Source organism: Maylandia zebra, linkage group LG11, assembly GCF_041146795.1.
Source record: "Maylandia zebra isolate NMK-2024a linkage group LG11, Mzebra_GT3a, whole genome shotgun sequence".
Lineage (NCBI taxonomy): Eukaryota > Metazoa > Chordata > Actinopteri > Cichliformes > Cichlidae > Maylandia > Maylandia zebra.
This window is the reverse complement of record NC_135177.1, coordinates 33,765,657-33,789,235: the sequence shown is the minus strand read 5'-3', so window position 1 is coordinate 33,789,235 and position 23,579 is coordinate 33,765,657. Positions and strand designations below refer to the sequence as shown.

Below are 23,579 nucleotides of genomic sequence, written 5' to 3'. Positions count from 1 at the left end.
GCTGGAATAGCAACATACCCAAGGATAAGCAGAAGAGCATGACTGATATGATGAAACTGGGATTTTGTTACACTTAATTATTGCAAACAAAACTAAAACTATAACTGAAACTAATCAAAACTAAACTGAAACTAAGGATTTTCAAAAAAATAAAAACTAAACTAAACTAGCAAACAATTGGTAAAAACTAATTAAAACTGATATAAAATTGAAAATCTGAAGTCAAAACTAAATAAAAATAAAAACTAATGAAAATTGCAAAACTATTAAAACCCTGGTTGTGAGTGTTTGACAAACTGCCATGAGGCTGCATTGTGGGATCTGAACTGTTTTTTTGTTTTTGTTTTTTTACCACTTATGCAATAAAAACCGTATTTGACTCAAGTAGAAATCATGTTCACAGAAGAGGTGCTCGATTTAAATTTTAATTATTTGCGATTTTGTCATAAACTCAGGTTATATCGTTCCTATTAACTTATGCATTAAGTCCACTACATGCATACATATCTACGTAACAATTTGTGGTATTTCAGTTGTGTTGCAACCCACCACTGTTATCTGGCTTCAAAATAATGCTGCAAACTATACAGTGAATAAAAGTACAGATTTATCTTGTTTTCATCACTGTTGAAAGCATTTCTTGGAAAAGAGGTACAGTATACAAGTCTACAAGTATATAACATTGGTCAAAAATGTTAGATGCTTTGAAGTTTTAGAAGCTTTCAAAGGGGTGTTATGGATGTAGCCAGCACTGATTAAGAACAACAAAGAAAGAATGTGAGCCAAACACAGTGAAAAATGGACAATGTGAAAAACAATTGGAAACACTTTGAGTGTAAAGTCTTAATATTTTCTCTGAAGTTTTCTGCGAGTGATTCTGTAAGAAGTTACTAATTAGAGAGAAATTTCATGTTTGTCTGCTTCTAAACAAATTTAACAGTTTTTGATGTTCAGCTGACCAGCTGCGCATTGACTCTCGATCTGACAGCAATTACTCACAAATACAAGTCTGAAAAAGTAACCTCTCAACACTACGTCTGTTTTCCTATAATTAATAGCGAACTACACAGTTCTTTCCAGGAAACATCTTGGTGATTATCAGCAAACTATTTGGACAAAGACACATAAAATGAAGCCAAATTATTTGCAACATTTCTGCAGCCGGACCTTTGCTACCATTATGAGTGCATCTTGAAGCATGCTTGTGCAGGCTCACTGTGCTCTAAGAAATACTTAAGAAGCCATATTTTTAAAAGAAACAATGGCTGGTTTTGAAGACACATTTTGGATTGTGCCATTTTACACTGCTTGGATGCACACTAGTTTTCAGCATTTTCTACAGTAAGCTACATCGTCGTCTGCGTCTGGATTAAAAATAAAAACAGATGTGAATGTTAACAAGGAGATGAGCGGTCCTCTGCAGACAAATTCTTCCAAGAGAAGTAACCTCCTCTGTTTTTATGAGTTTTGAACTTGGAGCTTAAAGGCAGAGCTGTCTATAAATCACATAAAGATAAAACAGATTAGGTTAACTCTTAGCAGAGTAAGTGCACAATAATCACAATAATCACACATACAGAAATGCAGAAACACATTAGTGGAGCACTGAGAAAAGACAAAATGTGTGGTTCTATAATAGATATACAACGAAATGGTTGGAGATCAACGTAAATGGCTTCTATCTAAATGTTTGCATAATAAAGCATTCATTAATCCATAGACAGACATAGGCCTTTTCAGAGAAGTGTCAGCCACATTATACATACTCCTTCCCTTTCAAACTCACATTTAAGCTTTGAAAGAATCATCCTAATTAAATGGTTTATGTGCAACTGTGTGAAAGAGTGTTTGATAAAAAGACGTGGAAAAAAAGGTTGAAGCTTATTGCCTCAAAGCTAAAAGCTCCTCATTGTATCTTTTTGAAGCAGTAATAACAGCTTAAACAAACATGCTGACAAATATGGCAAAAACACAACTGAAATACAAAATCTGTCTCTGCTGCTGAGATCACAGAGGGTGTCCTTCACTGTGACCTTAGCAGGAGTCAAAGAGAATCTGAAAACCAGCAAGCCGATCACATGACACAAGGAGATAAGGATGACACTCACTGTGTTGAATCCTGGAAAGAGGCTGACCGCTGAGGCTGTATCCAAAGGAATAGGTAGAAACTGCTTCATGGCCAGCGAGGTCTGGACAGCAGGCAGGGTGGGACGCACCAATGCAGGCATGAGGCCATTTTGACATGTGTTACCTGCAGGAGGGAGAGCAAAGGCAACATGATGAACTACAGACAGCAACAGGGCAAGATGCACAAGCCGAAATCTGGAAGCATACATTTAAATGAATCTTCAGTGCTTGTTTTATTCAGGTCTACGACATCATGATGCCCCTGCTTTCGGTTTGTACAAATCATTTAATCTACCACTTAAGCACCTCAGCCACCACAACTGCCAAGGCAAGACATTCCTGACATTGGCTCCAGAGCGTACAGTGAAAATTGATTGAACTTAAATTAATGCCAGAAGTAAAAAAGTATTTTTGGCAGCTTGTGAAATACATTGTAATTCATCTTTTTTTTTTTTTTTTTCCGCCTGTCCCATTTGGTTCTTTAGCCATCAGAATTGTTGTCTGAAGACCAACAAGGATACCCAATGGATTTACTTTGCCAAATGGATCATCGTGGCATTGCCGTATTGGTCCATTTGGTCGATCTTTGTTTTTATTATTTATTATATTTTATTTTCAGATGTTACAGACGGGACAGACATGAGTGAGAGATAGGAAAGGGAGAAAGAAAGAGGAAGGAAAGGAAAAACAGAAGGGGAGAGGGACAGTGAGAAAGGGGGGGAGAAAAAAAATTAAAATCTCCTGGATCACCTGTTGAGAGAAGAATAGAAAACAAGCCAAAAAAGACAAAAAAAACAAAAAACAAAGCAACATACTAAACACAACACCATCGCATTAATCTAGCTAAGTGTAAACAGCAGTAAATACTAAATATTCAATGTTGTTGTGCAGCACGCAGGACAGATGTGCTTCGAAGTAGCAGCCAAGAAAGGTGTAATTTGGGTCTACGAGCAGTGAACACCCGTGTGCATACCTGTGTGGATCAGCGCGCTTGTATTCCAAAGGTTTCTCCATGTAACGATCTGCTAGGGAGTGTGGGGGGGCCACAGCCCCGTCCTCCAGGGTGTGAAGCAGGTATGGAGGAGATCAAAACTCCAGACATCCAGAGGCCCCCAGAACACAAGAAACCATGGAAGACCAACAGAGGGGCAGCCGCGCCACTGTTCCAGTAAGAGCTGAGGAGAGTCCCAGATGAGGGTTCACTCAGCAGCCGCGGAGCAGAAGCCAGGGGGAGTTGCAGTGACGCGCCCGTGAGCTCCGCCGGCCGCCAGCTGTGCCTGAGTGACCGAGCACCCCACCCCCGAAGGGGCCCGAGCGAGCCCCAGGCTCCAGGCCCCGATAAGCGGCCGCCAAGGAGTGAGCCGGTGTGTACCTGGACGCCCACCCCCAGACACAAAGAACCACCAACGCACCGACACCTGAGGGAGTCCGCCACCGGCAGGGGAAGTGGTGGTAGGTGGAGATAGGCCTCCAAACCTTGGAGGGCCTGAGGTGTCCCCAGAGAGGTGGCGTCTGATACCCAACCTGACATATAGACACAGACATACAGGCACACACAGACACAAACATCCATTCCCACCCTCATGCTCTCATATGCACTCACTCCACACTCAACCAACGTGGAGACAGACATAAAGAGACGCGATCACACTCCCCAAGCGTACTCTACAAACCGGGTCTAGGTACCCTTGCTCCTGGAGGGGGGAACTGCACCCAGACCCAGGTGGTGTTACCCTTTTCCCTGCGGTGGGGAGAGGCAGACCACCCCGACTCCGTAGCAGCAGGGAGGCCCCACACTCCAGACCGCAGTCGGACGGCCAACTCCACCTAGCCCTCCCGCTCCAGCAGGCCGCAGAGAATGGGGGTGGGAGAAGACTCCAAACCTCCCTCCACCCACTCATTGTAGTGTTGATGCATGTGTGTTCTAAGGTGCAATTAAAACCCAGGAGGGCATGGAGCTACCTGCCAAGGAGCAGCAGGTAAGCGCATAGTCCCTCCTGATAGCCCTCAATGTCTAAGTGCATTTAAAATTGAGAGGTGGGCAACGACGCCAGGGGTGAGGTGTACACCCTGATGGTAATTTGGACTCCGTGATTGTGCCCACCCCCAAGATCCTATATGTATGTGTAATGAGAGTGTGAATAATGTGAATGTCTAAGTTGTGGGATAAAATTGAGGCAGAGGCAGCCAGAAGGGGACAGAGGGGGGGGTAGCCTCCTCTGCACCCTGGTGACATACCCCTACTCCAAGGCCCTGCGTGTGTGGGTGGTTGTGGTGGAGCGGGAAGAGAGAGGCAGCTGGAGATGGGGAGGGAAGGAAGGGAGGGGCAGGTAATTCATCTGATGGCATGGAAATCCCCCCAAATCTCCACTTGGGTTGGTTTTAATGTTTTAAAGCTGGAAAAACCTTCATGCCCTTTGGGGGATTTCCATTATTTCAAAGTAATTTTTTTCATCATTATCTAGCAATGGTTTTATTATTGTAGTGCAAACTCATCGTAATCTAATTTCCTCTCTCCAGTTTTGAGGATTTTTACATTTTAACACTGAACTGTGATTACATTGTTTCAACTTCAGGTCCAATTGCAACCTTCTTTTGGAACTTTTAATCACATCTCAACTGAAGAAGACTATGAAAGTCTTCTGCTGTTCTGTGCTGCTGTTCTGGGCTTCAACCTCCGGGGGAAAAATGAAGACAGTCCAAAAGTTCTAAACAGTGCGGTTCTTCTGATGGCTATTGAGGCAAAAGATGTTTTGAGCCTGATACTCTATAACCTATTTTCCACTAGCATGTAATGGACTCGACTTGACTCAACTTACCCTTGGTTTATAGGGTTTTCCATTAGGTTGTACTACCTGGTACCAGGTACTTTTTAGTACCCTTTTGGCAGCGTTTCCAAGTGAGCTGATTTGAGCCAAAAATCAACAGACTGCCACTAATTCTCCAGGGAGTGACAACACTGGATGGGGTCATGAGAGGAACTCCTTCACAAGAATCATTTTTGAAAACTGTCACTAACTGAAAAGGCTACACACAAATAAAAACTGTGGTCCAGCGATGAGGTGTAGAAACTTTTGTGTTTGGTGGCTAACGACAGAATCCAGAGAGAGCTAGACAGAACGACCGAAACGAGAAAGTGTACCAGGAGTTCGTAGGAAAGTTTGTTTTTAGAACTTATCCATCTAAATGCTGATAAACTTTAAAGTTAGGGCTGTGGCTGTTTCTGTTGGTTGGTTGCTCAACACAGAGATCTGTAACCAACGCCTGGGAATGATGATGACTTACAGTAGAACTCCACCTTCTCATCTAAATATGGTATCGTCTAGGTAAAGAAATCCAACATCGCTGTTGGATTTCATATATTGTCAATAGTGAAGACTGAACAATTTTTTAAAGAAAAACAAACTAATAAGATTTACAATTTCATTCTTTGGCAGGGCGTGGTTTGTTGCACGGCTGCCGGGGAGGCTGACACACCGGAGCTCCATCAGCTCACCACGCCTCCCTTGTATAAAATGTGCAGGGACCTGAGGTTGGGGTTGTTGTTGTTGTTGTTGTGTGTGGACGCAGCTGAAAAGCTGTGGCCATGTGTTAGAGGAACAGCAACCAGAATAAAAAAAGAACAAACTATGTGAGGTCTGTCATTCTTGCCACACATTCAGTTTTAAATATATACATCATCCTTCTCTGTATCACTTTGTTTTAAATCTTAAGTCAGCATTTTTCTTTTTCTTCAGCCAAAGCTAATGAAACTGTTACTACATGTCCCAGCCGTTTTTGCACAAGAGGGGTCATGCTCCCTGGATGCTTGCTCAATGAGCCACTAAATAGTTTAACGTCATATAACTGACAAGTACTCGCCATGCCCTACAGCCTCTTCTACAATTGCACCTGACTGGATGAATACATCTGATAGACTTTCTGCTCCTGAAATTCAAACTTAAACAAACACCATGGCTGTTTCACAGATTTTCTTTGTCACTGCAAAGAAAGTGTTCTTGAAAACCTTCAACATGAGAAATAATCCATGCTGATCATGAAGTTATGTAGTTCTCAGAGGCAAGTCAAGAAGTTTAAACCTCAACATTATGCAACTCGTTGCTCTATTGTTCAGAAATAAAATGCAGCTGCACCACAATTGCTCAGCTAGTTGCACAGATAATAAACTCAACGTGGAAATGATGGATCCTGTGGAAACTCACCATTAGGTATATGGCTGTTGATTTCAGAGTCAAGAACTCACCTCCATGATCAATATCATATCGACAATTCGCCAATAACCATTACAAGTTATATCATTATGGAAGGGTTCATTCTAACTGTTTTACTTACTCTAATCTTGCAAGTGCAGTCATTAATGTGCGTTACTACACGGTTAAGAGAACACTCTGTGAGTTGTTTCAGTGTTTCACTTTACTCATTCAGGTTGCAGTCTTGTGAATTCCCTGAATTCATTTCCTTCTTGTAATCACAATAAGACCAAAACTGTCTACCGAGAGCAAGCTTTATATGCAGATAACCGCCGTGTGATTCTGCAATGATGTTTATCTCTTCAAAACAGATGTTCTCGTTCTGAAATCGTCACCACAAATAGCTGACGTGGAATGACTGCAGCGAGCGCAATGTTTCAATCAGTCAATGGCAAGTGAGGTCTGGCCCACACATCTCTAGGAAAAACAAAAGTAAATATTTCATTTTTATTGTCATGTGAGCGCGCCACGCCAGCAGAGTGCTTTTAAAACCACCAATTAGAAACAGCACAGGACTGATTTCAGTACAGCCAGGACCGAACGAAAAAGAGCAGAAAAAACGGTCACAAGCTTCCAAAACATTAGGAATTAAAGAAGCTATTCCGTAAAGCTATAATGAAAACCAGAGGGATGATTTTTTTTAAATCACTGCACATTTAACAACAGTGGAACTCCGGGCCAGCGTGGCTCTAAAGCGCTGGCAGATACGATATCAAACCACTGTCTTGAGACAAATAAAAACAAGTTTTGCCACGTTTCAGTCCCCAGGCAGTGGTTAGGGGTAAATAAAAAGCAAAAGTCATAAAGATGAGAGGAGAAGAGGGGGAAAAAAACCCACAATTTGTCCCCCCTTCTCCCATTCTGTCTTCTGTCTTTTCCCTCCAGTTGCCGGAGCGCTGCCATCTGTTGGAAAAAAGAGCACATGCTGTCTCTCATGTGGAGGCACGTCCTAGTCCCAACTTTAACAAAGCATGTCCTTCTGTAGGGATCATTCAACCGTGCCATCTCTCAACATGCCGGCCTGACGTTAGCCTGCAGGCTCGCTTCACCTCTCTCTCAGCCAAAATCCGCCATTCATCAGCTCGACGCGCACAGTCAAAACAGCCCGCTCAAAGACACCGGGAATGATGTGTCAGATTAGTCTGCAGTGAGATGAGGAGTGACAAACTGCATTTTTTTGATAGGGTCACATTTGGTTTGCTGAGTGATAGGATATGAAATCTGACTTCCCACCATTGTTGAAGTCTGAGATTTTTTATATACAAGTAACTGATTTGTTCCATCACTGAACAGGAAATCGCAATAAAGTTGTGTTATTTTATTGACACAGTTACTAGTGGGAAAAAAATAGCAATTTTATTTCGAGACACATAAAACATCTCCATTACAAGCCTTTCGTAAGTGGTCACTTTTAGAGTGTTTTATAGCTCAAGATTTTTGAATTATTAGTACTTAATTAAGAGTAACAGCTTTAATATTTTGAACTGTAGCTTTATGCACTATTGTGAAATTAAATCAGTGGCACTGCCTTCTATTACTCGACCTTAAATGTTGAAGGGGAAAAAAATGACTGAAATGGATAAAAGCGAAATACTTTCAAAGGTGAGTAACTGTACTTAGCTTTCTTTCCACCATTCGAGATAGAATCTGTTGCTTATAAATAAAGCATCTTTAATCCACACTATTCACATGCCTCACAATAAAAACAATATTTATTTTTCATGCAGTATTTTTCAGTCTCTTTAGTTTTCTTAAATTCTGTTTTATTTTTTGCCAACAACCTCTAGTATTCTACTGGTTTTTATTATCATTATTACCCCTCTCCTCAGCCTCAACTGGTTGACCAGATTCAGTTCAATTCAATTCAGTTTTATTTTTATAAATCACAACAGTCTCCTCAATACTTTTTAAATTGTAAAGAGTAAAAAAAAAAGTAAAAGAGAGAAACCCCGACAATTAAACAACTCTCTGTGAACAAGCACCAGAGGTGTGGACTCGAGTCACATGACTTGGACTCGAGTCAGACTCGAGTCATTAATTTTATGACTTTAGACTTGACTTGAAAAAATGTTGTAAGACTTGTGACTTGACTTGGACTTTTACACCAATGACTTGGGACTTGAATTGGACTTGAACCGGTTTACTTGAAAAGACTTGATATTTTACCCCAAATATAAAATTTAACATGCATATTATATAGAGATTGAAAATGTGACGTCATTCACGGGTAGAACCGCAAAGGATTCTGGGAACTCGTGGCAAGCGGTACTAGCGCATGCAGGCTTTCAATTAAAATCAGTTACACAGCGATAAAAAGAAACACAAAAATGTCAAGAAGCTGTTGTATTATTAACTGCAATAGCCGGTCGCATGACAGCCACGGGAAGCCGACGGGTAAAGAGATCGGTTGTTATCGGATTACGTCGTTGAAGAGAAATTGTTCAAGCCATGTTTCCGAAGTAACAAAGAGGCGACGGATGGCCTGGATTGCAGTCATTCAAAGACCAAATATCCGGTTGTTCAGTGATGACGCGACGAATCCTACTTCCAGGTCTAAAGTAGTCTGCGTTTAATATGGCTTTTGTGTTGTTAACATGTTTAATTTTATGTATTTTCTTCTATTTGATCTCAAAAAGCTCCTAAAACAGTCAGTGATCCCTGTTGACCTCCCTCGGCTTTTATTACCACTAATCATTTATTTAAGCTCAGTTTTTAAAACCTTAGGATGTAACTACAGCCCAGCCCATGCAGCAGTATATGAATGACTAATCTCGTATTGTGGATGGATTATCTCAGTTGTTCTCCTGGCTGAAGTTTGGTCCTTTTACAGCATCCTGCCATGCGATTACATTTGTTTCTGACCACCGAGAACACTCACGTTAACTTTTATCGAGTGGGAAAAAAGTTAGCTTGTTTATATTATGCTAACATAGCTGTGTCGCTAGCGGTCACGTAGCACATCATTATATACCAGCTAGCCCAACTTCAGTAACCCTACAAACGTCGCTGCTGTTTAGTTTTCTGTCTTCATTTATGCTGGAAGTGATAGCAGAGCTGTACGTTTTAATTTGTTTCCAAAACCCCGCAGTCAGGACATGCTATATTGTATTTAGATAGAAGCTAGCGAGCTAACTCCCTGCTAACTTCTAACTCCGTTAAATGTCATAAATTCCGTTTTCATGGATGCCTGGATGTTAAACTCAATTGTTACACCTGGTAGAGCAGAACGCTGATCATTTTATTAAAGATGAAAGACTTTAGACAGTTTTTCAACTCTCAGTAATGCCATAGTGATCGTTTGATATATGGACCTGCAGCGGAGTTGACCCAGACACGGCTAGTGACGTCAGACTGAACAACCGGATAACGTCCCAGAACCCTCCAGCTCACAGGTTAGTCTGCTCCAAGCATTTACACAAAGGTCAGTGTTTTGTAGTAGTTAATACGTCATTTTCATAACATAATTAGTGATATAGGTTACAAGCAAGTCTGGCGCTGAACAGAAATGGTCGCGCTATGCTCCTTTGTTTATTGTGCATAAATAGTGAATTGTCCTGACACAATATTGCGTTTCGCTTCTGTTATTATGGTACATTGACAAAAACATATACTTTTATTCACAGGATAAAACAGTTGTTTTGTATCACTAATTGCCCAGTGCAATTACAGCATACAGTATTATTGTCACTGCTACATTTCTGTGATGCTACCAGAAATTATTTCCACTGCTAATTAATTACCATTGAGCTCAAAGGTCCTATTAATAAACGGTTAAGGAATGTGTATTTATGAAGACGATTTGTGAGACTGGTAAACTTATGATACGTACGATGGTCTTTACTTTCTACACGGTGCATTTCAAGGTCCTGCACCCATCCGTCGGTAAACTGTACCTGGGCTTGTTGCAGTGACCGGAAGTTACTAAACTTCATGAGTGTATGCGCTCACTCCAAGAAGCGTATAATTATAAATATGCATATAAATATGCTACGATGAGATAGCTGACTTCATCTAACTAGCAAATGTTTTCCAGGCTACGTTGGTGATGCAGGTTTTTTTTTTAAATGATATTTTAAAAAAAATATCATTTATTTATGTATGATATTTTTGTCATGCGATTTTAAAGCCGGTCCTACAACCGCATCCAAGAATAACATGCAGCTTATCTCAGAACTGTCGGTGAAAATTATTCTTGGAGCTAGGTTTAATTGAGCTGCATTTTAAAGAGGTGCAATTTCACAATTTGTGTATATTTTCTAAGTTCACTATTTTGTCATGTGTTGAGAAAAACACAGATTTAAAATTACATGGTCTAATATTTACATTTAGCATATAACTGCAACATGCTTTTTTTCGTTTTTTTTTTAAAGACTCAAAAGGACTTGAAATTCAAAATTTCAGACTTGTGACTTTACTTGGACTTTTACACCAGTGACTTGAGACTCGACTCTGACTTGCCTGACATTACTTGAGACTTGACTTGAGACTTGAAGATAAAGACTTGAGACTTACTTGAGACTTGCAAAACAATGACTTGGTCCCACCTCTGACAAGCACTTGGCGACAGTGGGAAGGAAAAACTCCCTTTTAACAGGAAGAAACCTCCAGTAGAACCAGGCTCACGGAGGGGCGGCCATCTCATCATCCCCAATGGGTCGTGACAAATGGCTGCCCCTTTTCTTCCTGTTAAAAGGGAGTTTTTCCTTCCCACTGTCGCCAAGTGCTCGGATATAGGGGGTAGCTGGAATTTTCTCTGTATTACTGTGGGGTGTTTACCTTACAGATAAAAAGTCTTGAGGTAATGGGTATTCTGGGCCAAGCTAACCGCGCTAACATGTTGACGCTGTGCAGCCTCACGCACGGAGCGAGCCGCGGTAACTCGCTAACTGAGATTTGCCGCGTTAATGCAGTTATGGCGTTAATGTCATTTTAACGAGGTTAACGCTGACAGCACTAGTTTTGGAACTATATTAATAAAACTGAATTATTATTGTTAGTAGAAGTAGTAAAGACATCTAAAGGCATTTAAAGGCACTTTTTGGGTGTCAGCTTGTTGTTATTTGAAAACACGAGTGAGGGGTTTGACTATAAAATCAAGGGCATTTGATATTCAGTCACCTAAAAGAATATACTGATTCTTACATCATAGACCCTCTTCATAACTGCTGGGGTCACTGCCTGCTGGAAATGAGGAACAATACGGGTCCATCCATGGCTAGTCTATAACTTAACATTGCAGTGCTTTCAGCTAAATACTGACATCAGGGTCCAAACCATTTAATTTAATTTGTGTAAGATTCACAATTTCCCTTTAGCATGCTAACATATAGGCAAGTATTCATTTTTCTGGACTTTCACTTATTGTGTAGGATTCCGTTTCCAAATCTGGGATTCAGATATTTTGGAAATATAAACTCTCTCAGCTTCTTCACCTGACATCCATCTGGTTCACATCAGTAATAATCACACTTCACTTCACCTGTTTGTTGTTGTTTTAGCAACTTTGTCACAAGATTTCGTCACTTTTTCATACACCTTTGGCAGATCACGTCTTTTCAAACAAGGCCTAGCAACAGCTTTAAAGCTGCACATCATCATGCTCTACGGGCACAGTAACGATGCGCTCTCGCTCTCTCCCCGTCTGATGTGCTCATGGGGTGGAGCGAGTGACAGAGAGCAGCGGTGCACAGAGGGAGACATAAAAAGTAGAGACCTCCTGCTGCTCTCAGAGAGCTCACTTTACATGTAAATGTAAAACGTCTTTAGCGTGTGTGTATGGTGATTTTAGAGAATCAGACATGAGTACTTGTCCCGCTGTCGAATATCTGTAAATTTTACAGGAACTGATGCAATTATTCTGAGATATTTCTCACTCTGGTGCAATATGAACAGTAACAGGATCACCAAGGTCACTGGACAAATTCCCTGGGTTTTTTTGTGCAAAAATTCATGCCAATAAATTAAATAAACTTTTTATCTGGTCCACAGCATTGGATTGGTTTCCAGCCTTAATTCCACACATATTGTATGGCTAATAATCTAAAGAGCTCTGAGAGTAAAGAATTAAGGTCTTCCATAATTTCCTAAGCCTGAGGTGTAAAAAGGTAAAAGGTAATGCAACAACCACCAGCAAAAGGTCACCATAAAAGGCAACAAGGAAAGTAAACTTTGACCCCAGCTACTGAGCACCATACTCCTTTCATGATACTTTAACACAGTGACAGAAAAGGTCAGGTACAGGAGGCTGTAAAAGCACAAATGGGATACATGTTTCATACATGTCAGAGAACTTCTGTGTGCCTGACTTAGTGACTGAGTAAATCCAGGTGACGGTGTCATCTACTTTGCATCAAGTCTCTCTCCGGAGCCACTCTGAAAGGTCATCGGGTCACATTATATTGAATACTGAAAAACCTGCAAGTCAGAAATGACGAACTTTGCCGGGCCTAGTCGTCTATTTTCCTTTCAGGAGTATCTGCTGAAATCATCACAACTAAAGTAAACAAGCAAAAGCCAAACAAATAGAACAGTAAAGATCACTGGAACAAGAAGCCTGGTTATGTGTCAGGACAGTGGCCTCCAAACAATCTCTCTGGTACTGATCTGTTTACATAGTGCGGAAAGTGCTGGAGCTGAATGAAGACCTCTCTGTGAGCTTCTCGTGCAGGCAATGGCACCAAGTATGCGAGAGCTAAATGTAAGATTTATGAGTTGTTGAGGTTGCAAAATGTTTGTTTATGAAATGTAACCGCAAATTTGTACTTGATGCCACACAGAAAACTGCAAAGAGAGCTTACTGTCTCCCTCTGCAAAATGTGAAACCAATGAAATCAATCAAATAAAATATGAAATAAGATGCAATCGTTGCTTAAATGAAGTCTCAGCAAAGATCTGATAATAGGCTTCATTTACAGTGTTTCTGTGCAATTTTGCTTTAATTAGACCAATACCACTTTCTTTATTTGTACCCAACTATTGGTGCACTGGATTTTTGATTTTGCGATATTAAAATGGAAACGTTTAGCTTTCTCAGCTTGTCCACCTGACATCGCTCTCGCTCTCAGCAGTGACCGTCACGCTTCAGTTCACTTGATTGTTGTTAATTTAGTATCTCTATCACTAGATTTAGCCGCTGTTCATCCTTTGCCACTTCTTGCTCTCTCAGTGTTGCTTCAACATCTGGCGCCGGGGGAGTGGCAGCCTGTTACAGCAGCTCCTGCTTATTACTGAGATTTTTTTTATTCCTATGCTTTATTATTTATTTATTCTGGTCTATGGGACAAATAACGGCTATCTTATCTTATGCATGAGAGATCATTTTACATGTGAATGCAGCTGAAATCACAGTACAGCCATTGGACTTGGATTTTTTTCCAGAAAAACTGAATCCAAGAACTACGCTCTTTTCTAATTTGTATTTTAAATTAACTGTATGTAAATGGATAAGTATCACTTACTGTAGAGTGATAATCTCATAGAGATTTGGCACTTGACCCTGCTTCCTCGAGCTCAACAAAGTGTTCATTGTTTTTGCCCAATGCTTTACTGTTTGGATTCACTGGGTCTCATCAAATCATTTCCAGCCACAACAGACAGTTCTGTTCACCACAGAAGGCCGTGATAAACACACTCGATGCTGCCCAGTGCCAAAATCCAAGCAGACAAAGTCAGCAATTTGTACGGGAACATAACAATTAAAAAACCCAAAGATTTCGCTGAAGAGTAGGCGGTGCCCAAAGCTGAGCTAAAAGAAAAATATTAGCACAGCTGTCATTTTTTCCCCACATCATGAGAGCAATCCAATGCTAATGATGCTCTGTGTCTGCAGGACATGCAAACACATCAGCATAAAGCAACTTGATAACATTTTAATGTCAGCTGAAGGCATGCTTTAGGGCTTATTTTATTAAAACATAATTCCAATGAATCAAATTAGGCACAATCGAGCTGATACGCATTCAACCTCGGGCTTTTGAAGAAGCTTTTTTGCCCGCTTGGCCCACAAGCGTAAGGATGTAGAGCTGAGATGAGATCTGACTTCTGGAAACAAGATCGGAATAGATTCAAGTTTTCACCCACCGGCCTTTGCTTATCCATTCCTTTTGAGACCGTGTTGCTGCACACACAGTATGAGATGTTAAGAGCAGCTCATTGAACGAGATGTGTGTGTTTGTGTGGTTACTGTATCGTACTGTGCTTCAGACTCTGACTGTCCTCTGCATTGCCCTTCCTGAAGGATTTGCGTATCTGGGGCTCAAGCTTTTTTTACTCCTGCGGCACTATGTCGAGAGAGGGAGAGAGTAAAAATGATGTCTGGAGGACGCCGACTGGCATTAATAATGAATCATCTCGTGCTCGCTCTCCTCCACCTTCTGCCTCCTCTTACTGTCCTGAACCTGGCAGTTCCTCCGATAAGATCTGCCCAGAGAGACCAAGAGCCAGCGCTGCCAGAGAGTCTCAAAATAACAAGCTTGCTCTCGCGCGGCCATCTAGTTCTCTCAGCAAATATAAATCCAATTATTAGATAAATCTGAATTCCCCTAAAAACTCATTCATATGCTGATGACGTTCCAGATGTGATTAACACTTTTGTGTTTTTGCGGAGTTTCCTGATTGTATTCTGCGACCCTTAACATGCTGTGAGATCAGCAATACCCTTCAAGCACGCAGCATAAACTCATTTCACCCCCATTAAAATGAACAAAGTGAGTACAAAGGGTAGATTTAGAACATTCTTACTTTTTGAAAGCTACACGTTCACCCATTTTCCAATTAACCTTTACAGGATAAACTCTCTACTCTTGAAATTTCATAAATCTCAGCGGCGTGTGGCATAAATCTGGCTTCCAGCTACATAACACATGCTACCTCTAGTCCCTTCAGATTAGCATACTGTAGTTGTCATGAGTTTAGCCCACTGATAAACACAGCTGTCTATGAATTGGCTCCAACAATCACTTCCCATGCACTCTGTAATCTGAGGTTAACCAAAAAGATGTTTATGTGAGGCTAAACGCCGACCACAGTGGCAAACACACCGGCTAGATATCTTCTGGGCCTCTGACTCAACAGCGCTAATAGCTTGTATGATTGCAGCCCACACTCAGCACCTATTACCCCACTCAGAGTTCATTTACTGATTGTGATGTATGAGAGATTAGCATTTGTTTCTGCTCTGTTTATTTTTATTCCTACACTACTGGAATCTTGTTTCGAAGAGGTCAGCATAAGTCACTTGATATTAATCACCTCAATGGAAAACAAGCTCCAGTTAAAACTGCAGCAATGCAGAGCGAGAGTACAAACAGCATTATTAATCTTTTAAGAGATACCATCACCCAGTATGCAGTGACCTTTACCCTTTCATTTGTTTTACACTGAGCAGTGGCGATGAGGTGCCTCTTAGTATTCCACCTGATGAGAATGAAAAGAAAACAAGCGTGACCTTCTGACGAAACCTCTGAGTTCTTCTTGGCGTTTTCACTTTCACTTCTTATGATTTTGGGTTAAACGGGCCCAAACTTGAAACCCACTCATCCAGCCCGACCTGCACTACCTTTATTTTTTCTTCGCTATCCAGCAGTTTCACACCTGACCGACATCGACTGTGGATCTCAAAGAGCTCAAGCTGTCTCTACACCTGACAGCTTATTCATTTATAAGCTTCCAGCTCTCCTTTCCTCCCTCCCTCCCTCCTCCTCCTCCTCTGTGTATGGCATAACAAGAGAAAATCCTTCTGATGCTTACAAGCCACGGTCTGTAACTTCAGATCGCTTTAATCCCTTGAATAGAGAAAAGTATTTCATTTAACAAATCGCCCCCTTAGAACTCCGGATCCCTGTGTAATTATTCCTCCGATGTGACTGTAAGCCAGCCGTGAGAAGAGCACTTGACTTGAAGTCGCTCGCGCATTAAGTCTTCTAAAGCCTCCTTCAGTCTTCTCCATAAAAACTAATGGAAGGGGCCTTTCGTCAATTTCTTTAACTAACCTACACTGAATATCAAGTTGCGCCCAAGCCAGGAGACTCCAGTCTTATTTAGATTCCTCCAGAGTGTCAGCTGGTTAAACATCCACAATGAAATCCAAAGCTTGGATTCTCAGCCACCCAGGATTGAGTCCAATAAACTCATACATGAGCTTTAGGAAGGCGTTTACCTGATGAGCAGGTTCATTCAACATTTTTAGGAGCTCTCCGTGAGCAACTTCACGCTTCCAGCGAGCAGCTCCCCTAGCTGCCTTTTTTTAGTTTCCAGAACAAGTAACAGGCAGGTTGTAACATATTTACATTTTGGAGAGGAGAAAATGTGCACTTTCACTCTGCATTTGACTGTGATAAAGCAGCGAAAACACACACGCAGACAAAAAGAGGTCTCTTAGGTTTGTAACTTCACGCTCTTTTCCTGCAAAGGAAACCTGTGCTTTTACTCCCATGCTTTTAAAGGAAGGACTTTGCACTGATTCTCACACACGATGAGGAGGTGCTCTGTGTAAACACTCCACAACCACACATAAATATAGACACTCACCAAAGAACATGCTGCTCTCCATAGCTCCTCAGGCTCGGGGGTTTGCTGTATTTCCTCTCTGGTGCCCTGCCAGTGTGTGTGTGTCCATGGACAGCAGCCTGGGCATGTCTCATACACTCCTCAGGGGTGTGTGTGTGTCCGCATGTGTGTTCAATCCAACAGCAGCGTCAGTGGCCAGTCTGCATGCTGCACTCTGCACGCCGCTGCTGTCTGTGGACCTCCGTATCTGCCTCTCTCTCCCTCTCTCCTCGTACTGGTCCTCCCTTGCCTCTTTCGTCCCCTCCCCTCCTCTTTAGCGCTTCCCTTCCCTCCTCCTCCTCCTCTTATCTTCCTCCTCCTTCTCCTCTCTGGCCCCTCCACGAGCTAAATCCCTGCTCTTCTTTCTTTTCTCTCTCCGAGGTGTGTATCTGCATTTTCCAGCAACAGCTTCTTCTCCACAAATGCCTCTTTCGCTCTCTGTAGTTGTCTCATCTTTGTTTTATGTGTCAACCAAGCCTCTCCCTCTCCTGCGCTTTCTCACTTCTGGTTTCCCCCGCTGTCACTGCTTTATTTGATCGTATTCTCCTTTCCATGCTTCCATCTCCAGCTCGCTCCATTTACTTTTACTTTACTCTGACTTTTCCCATCTTTCTCTTTTGTCTTTCTCTCCATATCTCTCTCAGTGTTTCCACCTCTTTTAATGTCTTTGCCCCTTGTTTTTTGTTTTCTTTCCCTTTCTTGTTGCTTTTCTTCACATTTTGTCTTTTATCAACATCTTTTTCTTACACCGCACATTTGCATGCATACGAAAAACTTGGGAGAAATCAGGTTATGAAGGAGATTTAGCAACACGGAAGCAGACAAAAATGTCAGGCATCAAACTTCTCGATAAGCATTTCATGGAAGCGTTTCAGGCACTCAAGCATTAAGAACAAACTTTGCGATATGAACTAAATTGTGGCAGTCAAATTTCATTAGACCAACAGTATTTTTTTGTCATGTAAACAACAGTAAAATGCATGGGAAATATTTCAGTCAAGGCAGAATTAAAGCTCTGCAGAACATTTTAGTATCGTTTAGCTCATGTTTTAGCTTTTTTCCCATCTTTTTCTTATTATCTTTGGTTTCTTTGCCCTGCTGGTGAACAAATTAACTCCACAGCAGAGCAAGACGAGCCAAGTGCAAACTCTTTTCTGTATTTTGAAAGATACCAACATATACATGAATACAAATTGTGTAAAAACAACCACAAAACATTCAGTATATAAACCATTTTAAGATACCAATATCACAGCCAGTGGGATTTTCCATAGTGTCCTGGACGGAGCGCCCACTTACATTTTTTTTTCTAGAATAAAGATAAAGTAATTTTATAATTCTTGATGTGTAAGTACAATCATGTAAGTTAAAAAAACACTTTCTCTAAATGAGAGTGCAGGTGTGCATGAAACGTCATACACACTGCACCTGCTGCACGATGGCATGTGCATGGACTCACACCAGTCACTACAACAATGTCAATACTTTATATAGAGCGATGCAAGAAGTAGTTACTTGTGCATTATGATATCGAACATAACATGAAGACATATAAAGCTTATGTTCAACAGACAACTGAAAAAAATACTAATTAATATCCAAGTTTTAGGACTCATTTCTGCAACTCTATAAAGATGTGGTAGTTTCCTACTTTGTTTTTTAATCTATTAATCATGAAACCATGGTGACCTATTGAAGTGCTGATTTGATTTTAACACTATTTCATTGTTTTTGGAGTCATAAGTCATTACATTTAATGGGAAGATGGAGTGCTAAGTTATCAGATAACATTAATAGCCTTCATTAGCAAGCTGCATCCATAAACTGTGTGGGTGCATGCCACAAAGACAGACATCTGCTAATTAGTAATAAGCAACATGCAAATGAAATGCTTTTATGTGACTCACCAAGACTGATGCACAGCCATCTTGGGCAAGCTGTTAAGAGCACAGCAGGACATAATATTAATTATTAAAATTGCTTCAAAAGGCACCAACACACACAACAAACAAAAAAAACTCCTGGATCGAGAGTCCAGTTCGCAGATCCAGGTTAGCTGTGCTTAACCCCGGAGAACCAATGGGGTCAGAGCCGACCCCATTGGTTTTCTAGGGAAACCATGGGGTCAAATTTGACCCCATGGGTTCTCCAGGGTTAAGTTTAGCAGGCAGCTAACTGCTACAGCCAGTATTAGGGTTAGCTTCCACTCAAAGCAGCCAAACACCTAACAATGCAAACTTTAATTCTTTATGCAGTTTAAAGAGGTGAGGTATAAAATAAACATACCCAGAACAGTTCAATAGCAAGATAAAATCTTGCTATTGAAATAAAACAGCTTTTGTACCAGTAACAACATTTTGTTTTTCTGCTGTAAAGTCGATAATTATAATATTGACATCTATCAAGAAGGATTCATTTTTGGAGCCAAACTCAATGGCAAGAGTTGTTTTAAACTTTATTGCCCAGTCATTGAGGTTGACACATGATCTAAAAGCACACACATATCAGCACTCAAGAGTTAAAATGTACCAGACTTTTTGGAAATTTTGTAAAATAACAACAACAACAAAATTTGCTGGTGGGGGCAATTGTGGCTCAAGAGTTGGGAGTTCGCCTTGTAATCGGAAGGTTGCCGGTTTGAGCCCCGGCTTGGACGGTCTCGGTCGTTGTGTCCTTGGGCAAGACGCTTCACCCGTTGCCTACTGGTGGTGGTCAGAGGGCCCGGTGGCGCCAGTGTCCGGCAGCCTCGCCTCTGTCAGTGCGCCCCAGGGTGGCTGTGGCTACAATGTAGCTTGCCATCACCAGTGTGTGAATGGGTGGATGACAGGTTGTGTAAAGCGCTTTGGGGTCCTTAGGGACTAGAAAAGCACTATACAAATACAGGCCATTTACCATTTTAAATATCCAGAGATTTTTCTCTGGGTTTTAGTTGCCTCATATCTGTCTAATGTTAAATAGGCCATTGTGTGCTAACATGTTTACCATGGCAACTTAATGAGGTGATAACATGTTGATGCTATGTTTACAGCTTGTTTGTTTTGACCCGCGAGTGAAAGAATGAATTAATGCAGGATTACCAGGATAAAAATGTTTGGCTGATGTAAAGCAGCAAAAAACATTATTTATTCTGACTTCCATTAACGTCAGACCTTATCAAATCAAAGACAGTGGGAAGGGATTTCTTTCTCTCACACTGACTGGCTCAGCAGTGCTCATTGCTGCCATGGGTGGCTAATTTATTTTAATCACAAGCTGAGTGCACTGCGCTTTTTTTCACTTCTTGTTTTTTCTCTCCAAGTTCCAAGGAAGATTAGCTACCACCTGGAGAGTTTGTATTTTTGTAACTGTTAGGATTCTCAGCACCTCCCATGTGCTGTGTTTATTTTAAGTTTGAATTTTCATTTAAAAAGGATATGAGGCGTTGCAGTAACGTAGGTAGACAGGCCATTAGTTAAAAACACACATGCATGCAGCAGGTCAGTAATTAGATTTTTTCCATATCCTTAGATCTATTGTTTTCTTTTTTTGGATGATTTGGACTAATGGTACAGAAAGCTCAAAAGTAGTGCTTTCAGTTTTCAATTTTACAAACAGCTAAGATTCAAAGACTTCACTTTGTATCTATTTCAGCATTATTATTCACATGGAGCATATATGATTTTGAAACATTTTGCCTTGCTTCTAATGATGTCTCCACTCTGAAGTCCCAAAAGTCTGATTTCCTGACTTCCTAGTATTCTGCATATATGTCACACTTAGGTGTTTATGATCGTCAAACAAATATTAGACAAAGATAATCTGAGTAAATGTACAATGGAATTTTTAAATGATGATTTCGGTGTTTAAGGGATAAAGGTTATCCAAACATACCTGGTAATCGCCCCTCTTGCTAAATCATGAATTAACTGTTATTTACCACATTTTTTGTGATTACTGGCAGACCTGTTGAATCAAGAAATCACTTAACTACAACCAACATCATGCCATGAGCCAAAGAAACACTGGAGAAACAAACATCTATGACATTAACTACAGGGAGTGCAGAATTATTAGGCAAATTAGTATTTTGTCCACATCATCCTCTTCATGCATGTTGTCTTACTCCAAGCTGTATAGGCTCGAAAGTCTACTACCAATTAAGCATATTAGGTGATGTGCATCTCTGTAATGAGAAGGGGTGTGGTCTAATGACATCAACACCCTATATCAGGTGTGCATAATTATTAGGCAACTTCCTTTCCTTTGGCAAAATGGGTCAAAAGAAGGACTTGACAGGCTCAGAAAAGTCAAAAATAGTGAGATATCTTGCAGAGGAATGCAGCAGTCTCAAAATTGCAAAGCTTCTGAAGCGTGATCATCGAACAATCAAGCGTTTCATTCAAAATAGTCAACAGGGTCGCAAGAAGCGTGTGGAAAAACCAAGGCGCAAAATAACTGCCCATGAACTGAGAAAAGTCAAGCGTGCAGCTGCCAAGATGCCACTTGCCACCAGTTTGGCCATATTTCAGAGCTGCAACATCACTGGAGTGCCCAAAAGCACAAGGTGTGCAATACTCAGAGACATGGCCAAGGTAAGAAAGGCTGAAAGACGACCACCACTGAACAAGACACACAAGCTGAAACGTCAAGACTGGGCCAAGAAATATCTCAAGACTGGTTTTTCTAAGGTTTTATGGACTGATGAAATGAGAGTGAGTCTTGATGGGCCAGATGGATGGGCCCGTGGCTGGATTGGTAAAGGGCAGAGAGCTCCAGTCCGACTCAGACGCCAGCAAGGTGGAGGTGGAGTACTGGTTTGGGCTGGTATCATCAAAGATGAGCTTGTGGGGCCTTTTCGGGTTGAGGATGGAGTCAAGCTCAACTCCCAGTCCTACTGCCAGTTTCTGGAAGACACCTTCTTCAAGCAGTGGTACAGGAAGAAGTCTGCATCCTTCAAGAAAAACATGATTTTCATGCAGGACAATGCTCCATCACACGCGTCCAAGTACTCCACAGCGTGGCTGGCAAGAAAGGGTATAAAAGAAGAAAAACTAATGACATGGCCACCTTGTTCACCTGATCTGAACCCCATTGAGAGCCTGTGGTCCATCATCAAATGTGAGATTTACAAGGAGGGAAAACAGTACACCTCTCTGAACAGTGTCTGGGAGGCTGTGGTTGCTGCTGCACGCAATGTTGATGGTGAACAGATCAAAACACTGACAGAATCCATGGATGGCAGGCTTTTGAGTGTCCTTGCAAAGAAAGGTGGCTATATTGGTCGCTGATTTGTTTTTGTTTTGTTTTTGAATGTCAGAAATGTATATTTGTGAATGTGGAGATGTTATATTGGTTTCACTGGTAAAAATAAATAATTGAAATGGGTATATATTTGTTTTTTGTTAAGTTGCCTAATAATTATGCACAGTAATAGTCACCTGCACACACAGATATCCCCCTAAAATAGCTAAAACTAAAAACAAACTAAAAACTACTTCCAAAAACATTCATCTTTGATATTAATGAGTTTCTTGGGTTCATTGAGAACATGGTTGTTGTTCAATAATAAAATGATTCCTCAAAAATACAACTTGCCTAATAATTCTCCACTCCCTGTAACATCTAACAGTATTGAAGCTTCCCAGGAGTGACCGACCTACCAAAAGTACCCAAAGAGCACATCAGTGGCTTACCAGGAGGTCACAAAAGAACCTAGAGCAACATTAAAGAACCGCAGACTTCACATGGTTCACGTAAGGTCAGAGTTCATGATTCAACAAAAAGAAAGAGACTGGGCCAAAATTGCATCAAAATGACATCAATGGGAGAGTTTAAGGAGAAAACCACTACTGACCAAAAGCAACCTAAAGGGTCGTCTCACATTTGCCAAAAAAACATGTGGAAAATATCCTGTTGACAAGACAAAAGTTTAACTTTCCAGAAGGTTTGATTCCTGTTATATCTGGCGTAAAAGTAACACAACATTTTGGAACATCATACTACCAGTATAATATGATGGTGTGATGGTCTGGGGCTGTTTTGCTGCCTCATCACTTGAAAGACTTGCCGTGGTCAATGGAACCACAAATTCTGCTGTCTACCAAAACATCTTGAAAGAGAATGTCTGGCCATCCATTTGTGACCTCAAGCTGAAGCACACTTGGGTTCTGCAGCAGGACAATGATCCAAAACACACCAGCAAGTCCACCTTTGAATGACTTAGGAAAAACAAAATGAAGACTTTGGAGTGACCTAGTCAAAGTCCTAACCAGAATCCAATTGAGATGCTGTGGCATGACCTTAAACAGGTGGATCACACTCAAAAACCCTAAATTACAACTATTCTGCCAAGATAATGAGGGCCAGAATTGCTCCACAGTGGTGTTAAAGACGCATTGCCAGTTATCGCAAATGCTTGATTGCAGTCATTGCTGCAATCAAGGGTTACCCAACCAAACGTGGGTTTAGGAGACAATCACTTTTTCAAACAGAGACATGAAGGTTTGGATTTTCCTAATCATTTAGAAACTGCATTTGGTGTTTACTTGTGTTATCTTTGTTTAATATTTAAATTTGTTTGATGATTTGAAACATTTAAGCGTGCCAAACATATGAATCTATCCATCCATTCTGTTCCATGTATTCTTTTCAGGGTTGTGAGGAGGCACTGGAGCCCAT

General features: G+C 41.1%; 1 protein-coding gene across 1 annotated transcript in view; it reads right to left on the bottom strand.

The window, feature by feature from the left end:
- znf385d (zinc finger protein 385D) overlaps positions 1–17,270 on the bottom strand; it is a 107,626-nt gene extending 90,356 nt beyond the window's left edge. The window contains exons 1-2 of the mRNA XM_004568524.4: positions 16,905–17,270; positions 2,109–2,251 (exon numbers count right to left, since the gene is read on the bottom strand). Coding sequence (XP_004568581.1) covers positions 2,109–2,251; positions 16,905–16,926 — 165 coding nt within the window. The 5' untranslated portion in view covers positions 16,927–17,270. The remainder of the gene's footprint in view (positions 1–2,108; positions 2,252–16,904) is intronic.
- Between the last annotated feature and the right edge of the window lie 6,309 nt (positions 17,271–23,579).